Genomic DNA, 11,137 nt, shown 5'->3' on the forward strand with positions numbered 1-11,137 from the left:
GATACATTGTATGTTATCGACTTTCTCTTATAAATGAGGAGACATGGGGCTCAAGGGCACCTTAGGAAACACTTGAAGCACCGCACCACAATTAAGCAAGACCATACCAGCCTGGAAGTTCTCCCACTACAAACCACTTCTTTCTTATTCTGAAAAAAAAAATGCTATCAAGTTCTTTTAACTAGTATAATGCTCTTTCTGTGTAAATAACCTTATATATAAAGAGCAGGAACTGAAACTAAGAATACTAAGGCTGCAATGGTGACACAAAGTAATCCTAGCAACTGGGAAGGAAGCTGATGCAGGGTTATGAGTTCCAGGCCAGGCTGGGCTACACAGTGAGAAACTGTCTCAGATTTTATTTTCATTTAATAAAGATATATATTTTTTTTCCCCAAGGGTCAGTGGTTGAAATTTATATTTTAAAAAAGAGCAATGGCAATTATTCTTAGGCCAGGAACATGACCAAGGGAGAGCATTGCTAATAGGTAAATTTTGACAATTAACATTTTATCAAGTGGGACTGGAGAGACATCTCAGTGGTTAAGAGCACTGACTGCTCTTGCAAGAGGCCCATGTTCGGCTTCCAGCACCCGCATGGTGCTCACAATCATCCGTAACTCCAGTTCCAGAGGGTCTGATGCTTTGTTCTGGTCTCCAAAGGTGCTGCGTGCATGCGGTGCACAAACATACATGCAGACAAAAACCCACACACATAAAATAGGAGTAAGTCTTTTGGGAAAATATTTAATTAGATGAGGTGCTCAAGAGATGGTTCTGTGGGTGAGTGTGTTTGCCCTAAGTGCATGAGGACCTCAGTTCCAATTCCCAGAACCCACACCAAAATCCAGACATGGCTAGACAAGCCTGTAACCCCATCTATTGGAAGACATAGATAGAGGGATCCACTCAACGTAACAGCCAAGACAGATGCAGTCCAGTACAGTGAGAGACTGTCTCAAGGCAGTAAGATGGAGAATGAGAGTGGAAAGCACCCTACATCCTGTTCAGGCTTCTGGGGGCTTCCACATGGACGCTAATGTACATGGAACACACACTGCACACATGCACACACACCCATACATGCACATGCATCCGTATCTGCCTGCACACACACACACACACACACACACACACACACACACACACACACATACTCCAGAGCTTATCAAGTGAACTATACATTAAACAGTGAGTGGGCATAACCAAGGGACCTAGGAAGAGAGATTCCTTCTAATTTAGCAGAAAACTCACCTGTCATGCAGGAGGCCAAGGAGACTTTATTCATTATACTCTGAGTTGTTGGGGTGACAGGTGTGTACGCAATTACAAAGGTGGTGGAGTCATTAAATGAGTCAATACGTCCCAGGTCCACATCAGGCAGCAAGGAAAAGTCATAAACTTCATGAACTCTAGGAAATATAGATGAGCTGAATAGTATAATTGCTGTGTACAGGACTTCCTACAAGCCAGATAAAAACAACAAAGATGGCTGTGATTTAAAATAAGTCAAGCACAATCAGCTTTTCCATAAAGCTATGATTTTTTCTATCTAATTTTCCAACTTCTCTGTCTCCTAGTGTAGATTTTTAAAAACATCCAGTCTATAGAAATTAAGCATTTCCTGTAAGTCTCAAGACTTTTTTTTTTTTAAATATATCATCTTGCTATATGCCCTGCATGGACTTTGAACTTGTGACTCTCAAGCCCCGTCTCCCAACTGCAGGGACACAGCCACCCCTAGGGAGTTTTGAATAGAAGTAAAGCAGGCTGTGACAGGGTGCAAATTCCCTGCAGCACTCTGCAGTTTGATCTTGCTGCAAGAACCCATGGATGGAGACAGTTCCAAGACACTGATAATTTAACAATTGTTATTGCCTTAGCATTGTTGGTTTAATAATAATTACTATTTTGTCATATTTTTAACTGCAGGATAGAAAATGCAACAAAGAAGCAAGGACCTCAGAATACTGCCCCAACATGACAGGTGTCCACACCTGTAAGCTAAAACAGGGAATCACTTTAAAAGTTATTTTTTTTAATTTCCAAAATGTGTGTGTGAATATTTGCGTATGTGCATGCACACACATGCAGAAGCACCACAGTACACATGCAGAAGTCATTGACAACCCATAGCGGTCGGTTCTCACTTTTTGCGTAACGTGAGTTTAGGGATCAGGTTTATGTGCTCAAGCTTGGATGTGAAGGTTTTTACCTCCCTACACCCCAAGCCATCTTACCAACACTGATGTTTCTCCCCCTGGTCCCTCCCCCAATGCTTAGCTTTAAAACTTACTGAATATGTATTTAATATAATCACAATTTAGTGACCAAACGCTACCTGGCTACACAATCTGATACTTAAATGGAAAGATTTTTCTTCACAAAGGCTCTGTGTTCTTAAGAAACTAAACATCTTTTGAAGAGAGAAAAAGGTGCAGAAGTCAAGCCATCTGTGCAAGTTAGCACACTCGGTGTCTCTTCGACCTGCTACTTTCTTTTTTTTTTTTTTTTCCTTTTTTAAAATATATTTTTATTAATTTATTCTTGTTACATCTCAGTTGTTATCCCATCCCTTGTATCCTCCCATTCCTCCCTCCCTCCCATTTTCCCCTTACTCCCCTCCCCTATGACTGTGACTGAGGGGGACCTTCTCCCCGTGTATATGCTTATAGGGTATCAAGTCTCTTCTTGGTAGCCTGCTATCCTTCCTCTGAGTGCCGCCAGGCCTCCCCATCCAGGGGACATGGTCAAATATGGGACACCAGAGTTCATCTTGGTCACTGAGCAAAAGTTTTAAATGCCTTTGTAAGGCTTTAGGGCATTTCTCCTGTTCTTGTTTGGCACCCTCCTTTGTTACACCTATCCCCTAACGAGTGTCCTCCTGCTTCTGTGGAGAGAGACGCTGTCTCTTTCAAGGAGGCTTGTGGTGTTTGGTCACAGGGGAGGCACACTGGGCTGTCACACACAGGAAGCCAGGCAGACCCCGAGTCTTACCAAAAAAGTGTCTCTTTTCCTTCTCTTTTTCCTAAGCAGGTTCTTGCACAATAATGCCCATGTTTGTTGGCACACGCTTAGCTCTCTGTTAACCATCTTGGTCTGTTAAGAGACAAAGAGAAGGGTCAATAAATGCTAAGATCTTAAAAGAAACTTTTTCTGCAGTTGTCAGAGCAGGATGGCCCTTTATTCTCAAGGAAATGCTCTGATTCTGGGAATTCCTGGCTTATCCACTGGCTAGCTCTTCTATTTCCTTCTTCTTATCTCCTCTTGTCACATCTAGACTCCTTCCTTAAATGGCATGCATTTTTTTTTATTTCATAAATACATTAACCTTCTAGTTTGTATAATACATAGCCATTTAAACACATGCAGAGAGAGAGAGAGAGAAAGATACATAAATCTAGGCCTAGATGTTTTATTTATATATATTCTATAGATTAACATATCTCGTACAAGGTAAGGGGTAGGTTATTTAATATGAGCAGACTACCATGTTCACTTTTCCTGGGAGAAAAACTTAATCTATGGAAACATTGAACGGTTGAAGCAGGGTACACAACTGAATTTTGCATCTGAACAGTTTCTTTCCTAACACTATAAGGAAAACAATATCACGGACAGTATTGGTGCCCTGTGCATATATGAGAGACTGTATTTAGAGGAACTGAAAGTATAGAGTAAGGAGTAGAATCCTCTCAGTTCTTGTTACTGTTGCAAAGAAATTTTGTTCTGTTCTATAATAATGAAGACATTTTTGTACACATATTATGAGATGAATATATATATTAATTGGTTCCACAGGTTGCCATGGGAAAGACACATTGAGTTTGGGCGTGTTGCTTGAGGTGGTGATAAAAATCACCCTTGAAAGTGAGGTTCAAATGGGCCTTAGCTGGTTTAAAACTCATGAGCTCTGACCTAACTTCTTCAGCTTCCTGCTGGTGATCATCTTGGGGAATCAATGGGACCCAGATTGTAAAGGAAGCAGCTGTCATTTTAATGGGGTAAGCATGCTGTGTAAAAATGTGTTTGATTGGGTGGGAGAAGCCAGAGATGGGGAGACATGGTATTCAATGTTAGCAAGTTTGAGGAGACAGCCCCCGGGGGAGCCCGATAAGAACCAGAACGTTTCCCATACTCTTCCCTGATAGAGGATGCTGATTAAGGTAGGCACCATGCCCAATAATTTCACACTAGGTAACTGAGGAGGGTACCATTATCCAAGGTGTACTTGGTTCCCAGTCAGTAAAGAAGTCAAGAATTTGACAATTTTTTATAGCAATGTTTAATTTTTGCACCATAACTCTACACTTCGGAAAAAATTTTTTTGAAGCAGTCGTCTTCAGAGAGGGAATAAAATGTTCCCGCCTCACAAATAATGTGAGAGATGCTGCCAGGAGTGACTTGGGAGGATAAGGTTCTTTCTAATACTGACAAGCACCTAAAGCAAGCCAGAACCTGTTTGAATGCACCACGGGGATTTTCATGGAAGGGCATATCATGGCTCAGTGTAGGCTTGGTATTTGACAGGTCTAGTCCCCCTGCACCTGGGAGAATAGTAACCAAGAATAGGAAACAATGGTGTCATGTGTGTGTGTGTGTGTGTGTGTGTGTGTGTGTGTGTGGTGTACACAGAGTTTGTGGATGGGTGAGTGGATGATGTTGGTGAGGATTAGGGCGTGGAGACAGAGATGGAGGCTAGCCCTGGAAGATTTTGGAAGGAGCCCTGGGCACGAGCATCCATGAAACAGAGCGCACACACAGAGCTGCCCCTCCAGCAGAGAATGCAAATCAATCTGAGCATTTATCACTTGTAGCAAAAAGTGTTCACCGAGCCTGTAGGGTAGAATGAGATTTCAGAATTTCACGGATGCATTCATCCAGGCTTTTCAGAGAAATCTAAAGAACAACGCACAACTGTGTCAACATCTGGCCACCCAAAGACTTAAAAAGAAAAAAGAAAAGAAAAAGAATGTGAGAGAAGTGTAGAGACACAGACCAATCCATTTACTTTCTGGAATTGGCCTCCTCCACTGTGTGGCCTAGTGATTTCAAGACCTGTACAGGCAAGTGCAAGCAAATGGCATGCCAAGCAACATGAATTCTTGCAGCCTTGAATACAGACTGTGTAAACAGCAAGCTGGAAACTCAGTTGGAGTTTCTGCATTTCAAAGCTGAAGAGAATTCTCAGTACCCTTTGGTGAACCTGAGACTCTATTTGCAAGGCTTTTGTGTGACTAAATGATGCTCACACATTAGTGAGGGATCATTTTACTGATTCATACTGTGTCTGTGAATCTGCAAAGTGGTTAGACACTAAGGGCACTTGCTAGCAAGCCTAGCAGCCTACTCAGATTCTTAGGACCCGCGTGTTGGAGGGAAAGGGCTGACTCTCGCACTTTGCCTCTGACTTCCACACATGTGTCAGGACAGACACAAGCCTCCCTTTCCTCTCCTCTGCCTCACCCCAGACAATCCAATAAACAATTTTTAAATTGTTTAAAGTCTGATGTAAATTGTATGCTTAAAAAATACATTCACAGCCACATCTAAATTTAGCCTTTGATCAAAGAGCTGGGTCCTATAGCTGAGCCAAGCAGACACATGAAATTATCTGTCACAATGTGGGGATTTATAGAGATATTTTACTCCAGCAGAATAGTCCCTAGAGAGAGACGTTTCAGCACACCATTGACTATAATATCTTTCTATACTCAACCAAGAAATCACATACAAATCCAGTTTGTCGGGCTTTTCTGGAAGCTGCACACAAAGAAAACAAACCAGCATAACTCTTCATTAAGTCCATTAAACCTTCAAATTGTGGAAAGGAAGAGCTTGCTTAGACCGAATTACACAATCAAATTACTTTAGAGGGACATCAGTTTTCTGGGAAGCATGCCAGGGCCCCTGCTTCCGTTGTGGTGTTGTATGCAGGCCTGTGTCAATTAACTCTTAGGTCATAATAGTTGCTAGAAGTAACCATTTTACCAACATGTTGGCTCATACTGGTCCACAGAGTGTTATTATGGGTTATTAGCATATGGATAAAGAATAGAAGTTTTCCTGCGTGATCCTCCCATCCCATTCATGGGCCTATTGTCCAGGATAAAAGTTCAGGTGAAGAGTTCAGGGAATAGTCCTTTTGGGCAGGAACACAGTAGTTACTCACAAGGTATTTCCAGAAAAGAAAACAACATATGGCTATTAAGTGAGGCTTAGAGGCAAGATGTGGTACCAAAGGATGGAGAAAAGAAATCAGAAAGCCCATGGACTGACAAGTGGAGAGAGGAGTGTAGTATTAGCAAAAATAAACGTTTTAGGTCAGCATGTCCACGAGTCCTGAGACTTGCTCCTGGCAACGTGGGCATTCTTACAGAGTTGGGAGAACTTGAAGCAGCCCAGGGAGCAGCCACAGCCCTTTTGTAGCCAGAAGAACTGAGTCTAACTTCCAACCCCGGAGCTCTGCTGTAAATCAGTTTTGCAGCCTAAATAAGCTCATTAAAACATTGCTCCTGCTTGCTTTCCCTCCTTTCTCTGACTCCCAGATGCTTGCTAGCTCATGTACAAATAAAAATGAAGGCTTTACTTTAGCATGAGCAAATATTACTGACTCTCTATGCCAGTCAACAAGACCCTGTTTGCTCCAAACGCCTGCAGACAGCAACGGACATCATGTTTGAAATAATAGCACTGTAATGAAATGACATATGTCTCAATATGATTCAATGCATCGTACCCAATAAATAAAAACATGCAGGCAAGTATATTACATTAAAAAAATGTAAGTTTGAGAATGGCAAGCTGTGATATAAAAAGCATTTCTCTATATGTCATTCTAAAAAATTCTCAGAGAAAGTGGATGGAAAACACTTGCAAATTGTTGTACAATAAAAACACGTGTGTGTGTAACTGTAGCTTGACTGCAGATTCACGTTCAGATTCACACAGTAAATGCTTCCAGAAGACCTCCTCACATTTCTCATGATTACTAACGCATTGCTGGCACGTTCCCACATTTTTTTTCTACTTAAAACGACAAGACATGGTGATGCCTTTAAAATGCTTTTCCTGTAGACCACGTGAAAATTAAACCAGAAACACTAAACTCGCTGCAAAAAAATCCACATATTTTGTAGCTAAGATTTGTTGTTGAGTAAATGAAATCTCATTTACAATTACATAATACAAAGAAAACAGAAGCAGAAGTGAACTTACTTTGGGGATGTCTGAGGACGGTGTCCTAGAGACGTATGTGTTGCCTTGTCTCCTTGCCTCTGTCCTCTCCGTCCCAGTCACATCTGTACTGTGCTTATTCTGTTTGTCTGCTTTGAGCATTCCAAGTCAGACTGACCGCTTCTGGAGGAAGGCTGTGGTTGTAATTTTCTTGGCCTGCTGAGCGCTGTATCCACGTGACCACTCTCTCTCTCTCTCTCTCTCTCTCTCTCTCTCTCTCTCTCTCTCTCTCTCTCTCTCTCTCTCTATTGAATTCCAGCTAGTTCCCACAGCACAGAATTGCCAGCTCTACTTCTCTGACTGATTATAGTGTCATGACAATCCGTGTTGCAGAGGGAATGCAAATTTGCAACTGTTCAATGCCCTCCCTGAAAAGAAATTGGTAGGTTTCAAAAAAGACTCAGGGCTCTGAACTTTCCCTCCGATGCTGAGTCATATACAGGCTTCCGACAGCAGAGAAAGCAATATTTTGATTTTTTTCTTTCTATGTCATATTTTTCATCCTGTTTACGTCATCGGTTCCTGATGTTAACAGCATCAGCTAGTGGGCTCCACCTTCAGAATGTGTGTGATGTCACGGGCCCTGGGGAACAGGGCTCAGAACAACAGTGAGCTATTACATAGGAGATTGAAAATCTAAGCTAAGGCAACCATAAAAGGGCATTTTCTCTTGCTAAAACAAGCCATAATTTAATATGGAGTTATTAGTAAGGAAAGAAGTGTAAGCCACCTGCCAGCTAATATTTATGAAATTCCATTTCATTTATAGACCTATAAAAGTGAAAGTGAAAATGAAAATTAATTTCTGTGTGTCAGCATGCTTTCAAAATGCAAGTCTACAAAAATTATTTCTGACTTCAGATAATATTCCCTGTATGTTCTAAGATTACACAATGAAACCTGTCAGATTTTTGACCTCTAAGACAAATAAATACAGTTGAATCTGAGGGCTTTACGTACTCAGAATTCTGAGACTATTTCTGTATTGCTAGTGGAAATAAACTCTGGGAAGGTCTGCTGCTCCGTAAAAATTCATGCCCATATTTTTGTTCTGATTTTAAGCTTGTCTGTCAAGACACTCAAAGAAATGGTTCTTTCTTCTGTAGCTACCACTGTCACCCTTGAGAAGAGCCTTTGGTTCCAGAAGGCTGCCCTTGCTTTGTCAAAGCTTTTATTGAATGAGCCCCGCTTAGTTGAACTTTGTTTAATTTTCCCTCACAGAGATGTTTTCAGGTTATTGTGCAAGACACCACTGGGGCCTCTGCTGTCTTGTAAACATACAAAGAGCCATGAGCTACGGCATAAAGTGTGGTTGCGACATTTGCACTACAGTATTTAATATTGACCATTTTTTATACCAATTCACTAATTTGTTCTAAAGCAGTATACATATTGTAGATTGGCCCAGTGTTCTGAGAGCAAAAACCCAAAACTCCTATATTAAGAAAACTTAGGAAATGTTTTGTTCTTTTGTTTGAAGATGATAGCCAAGTCATTGGCTTGATGCATAACTTGGTTTGATTTAAAAATGTCTGCAGTGGTTCTCAACCTTCCTAATGCTGCAACCCTTTCATACAGTTCCTCATGCTGTGGTGACCCCAACCAAAAAATTATTTTTGTTGCTACTTCATAACCATAATTGTTCTACTGTTACAAATCATAATGTAAATATCCGATGAGCAGGATATCTGATATACAACCCTTGCGAAAAGATCATTTGCCCTGCAGCGGGGTCGTGACCCACAGTTGGAGGAAAAGCCACTTTAACAGTTTATCAGCTCCCTGAGCAAGAATCATTTATTTCAGGTTTTTAACATGGCCTTTTCTTGGCCTGAATTACTGTTCGAGTCAATGTAATCCTAAGTCATTGTTTTAATAAACAATTCTAAAACTTCGAGTGTCTTAATATCACAAAGCGTTTTGTGGTCCAGCTTTCTTCTTTATTGTCCCTCCAGCTGCTCCATTGCTCTTCCTTCTCTCGTGACCACAGAGTTTTCAAAAAACAGAGAGCATCATTCTCCTGCTCAGAATCTCAGCAACTTCCTCCTTTTCCCCAGAAGCAGCACTGGGGGAGGTGATTATCTGTTCCCTACACAGATGATCTCCTTATAATACCAAGTGTGCCCAGAACCATAACAGACTCTATGGAGGGATTGCATCCCATAGAAGAAGATACATCTTTCATGGGCCATTTTAATTATGGGTTTTTTTTTTGTTGTTATTTTATTGACAGTTTCATATAATTATATAATGCTTTTTTGTTTTGTTTTTGTGATAGGGGTTCTCTGTGTTACCTTGGCTGTCCTGGACTCAGGCTACAGACCAAGCTGGCCTCAAATTCACAGAGATCTGCCTGCCTCTGCCTCCCTGAGTGCTGGGCTTAGGGGTGTGGCCACCACGCCCAGTTTACATAACAAATTTAAGTGGTTTGCAGCCCCTCGTTCCCTCTCATTTCCATGCCCACCAACTCCCACTAAAATCCTTCTTTCTGACACCCGCCCCTCCTGCTTTCATATCATCTTTTTATGTGTGATCCACTGAGCTTAACTAAAGACTCTTGCCCAAGTATACCGAAAAGTTATTTTCTGGAGTGACCACAATGTCGCAGTGGTTATACCACTGAGGAAAATGGCATCCTCTCCTCCAACAGCTGCCTACCGCTCTGGAAGCTGGGGTCCTTTTTGGACCCTTGCATTCTACAGCTCCAAATGCAAAGGCAGCAGGTGCCATGCAATATTGCTAACAGCATTTTCTGAAACAATCAATTGATTCACAGAAATGACTATATAGTATGAATCCTTAGTCGTCTAAATGTTGGTGCTGTTGCCCATTACTGTGCTATGCTTTTGAAATAAACCTAGTTCTGAAATTCTATATGGATCGAGTCTGTTGTCTCGTTTTCCTTCACAGAGCTATGAGCTGTAAGTCCTTTTGATATGTCCTCACTGTTTTAGCATTTTTCTTTTTCTTTTTTCTTTCTTTCTTTCTTTTTTTTTTTTTTTTTTTTTTTTTTTTTTTTGCTTTGCAGAATCTTTTTAAAAATTCATTTAGTTAGCTATTCACTTTACATTCCAATCATTGCCTTCTCCCTCCTCTCCACTCAGCCCCTCTCCTCCCTCCCTCCCTCTTTCCATATCCCTCCTCCCCTCCCCCTCAGAAAAGGGAACCCCTCCCCCCGCACTAACCCACTTCAGCACATTCACATACACCAGGACTGAGCATATCCTTTTTCAAAGTGAACTGGCAAGGCGGCCTACCAGGGAAAAGTGATTTTAAAAAATCATGTATCAGAGATCATGTCAGAAATAGCCCTGCTCCCCTTTCTAGGGGACCTACATGGAGACCAAGCTGCCCATTGGACACATCTATGTAGGGACCCTAGGTCCAGTCCATGCATGGTCCTTGGCTGGTGCTTCAGTCTCTGCAAACCCCTGTCCCGGGGCCCAGGTTAGTTGGCACTGTTAGTCTTCTTGTGGAGTTCCTATCCCCTCTGGGTCCTTCTCTCTTTTCCCCCATTCATCCACAAAGCTCCCTATGCCCCCCAATGTTTAGCTGTGAGTCTCAGCATCTGTTTCTATCCCTTGCTGGGCGGAGCCTCTCAGAGGACAGCCATGCTAGGATCCCATCTGAAAACATAGCAGAGTGTCATTAACAGTGTCAGGGATTGGCTCTCTCCCATGGAGTGCGTCTCAGGTTGGGCCAGGCACTGGTTGCACATCCCCTCAATCTCTGCTCTATCTTTATTCCTGCGCATCTGGTAGGCATATAGAACAGGATAACCATACTACAATTCACAGACCCAAAGAAGCCAAGGAACAAGGAAGGCCCAAGGGAGAATACTTTAATCTCACTCAGGAGGGGAAATGTGATACATAGCAGTTGGAGAGAGGGAACAGGATAG

At 41.9% G+C, this 11,137-nt stretch overlaps 1 protein-coding gene across 1 annotated transcript in view; it reads right to left on the reverse strand.

Annotated features, from left to right (window-relative positions):
• The window catches only part of LOC127200591 (ABC-type organic anion transporter ABCA8A-like), a 53,501-nt gene extending 50,408 nt beyond the window's left edge, over positions 1–3,093 (reverse strand). The window contains exons 1-2 of the mRNA XM_051158962.1: positions 2,998–3,093; positions 1,255–1,462 (exon numbers count right to left, since the gene is read on the reverse strand). Coding sequence (XP_051014919.1) covers positions 1,255–1,462; positions 2,998–3,093 — 304 coding nt within the window. The remainder of the gene's footprint in view (positions 1–1,254; positions 1,463–2,997) is intronic.
• Positions 3,094–11,137: the final 8,044 nt, after the last annotated feature.

The sequence above is a fragment of the Acomys russatus genome, chromosome 16 (genome assembly GCF_903995435.1).
Source record: "Acomys russatus chromosome 16, mAcoRus1.1, whole genome shotgun sequence".
Lineage (NCBI taxonomy): Eukaryota > Metazoa > Chordata > Mammalia > Rodentia > Muridae > Acomys > Acomys russatus.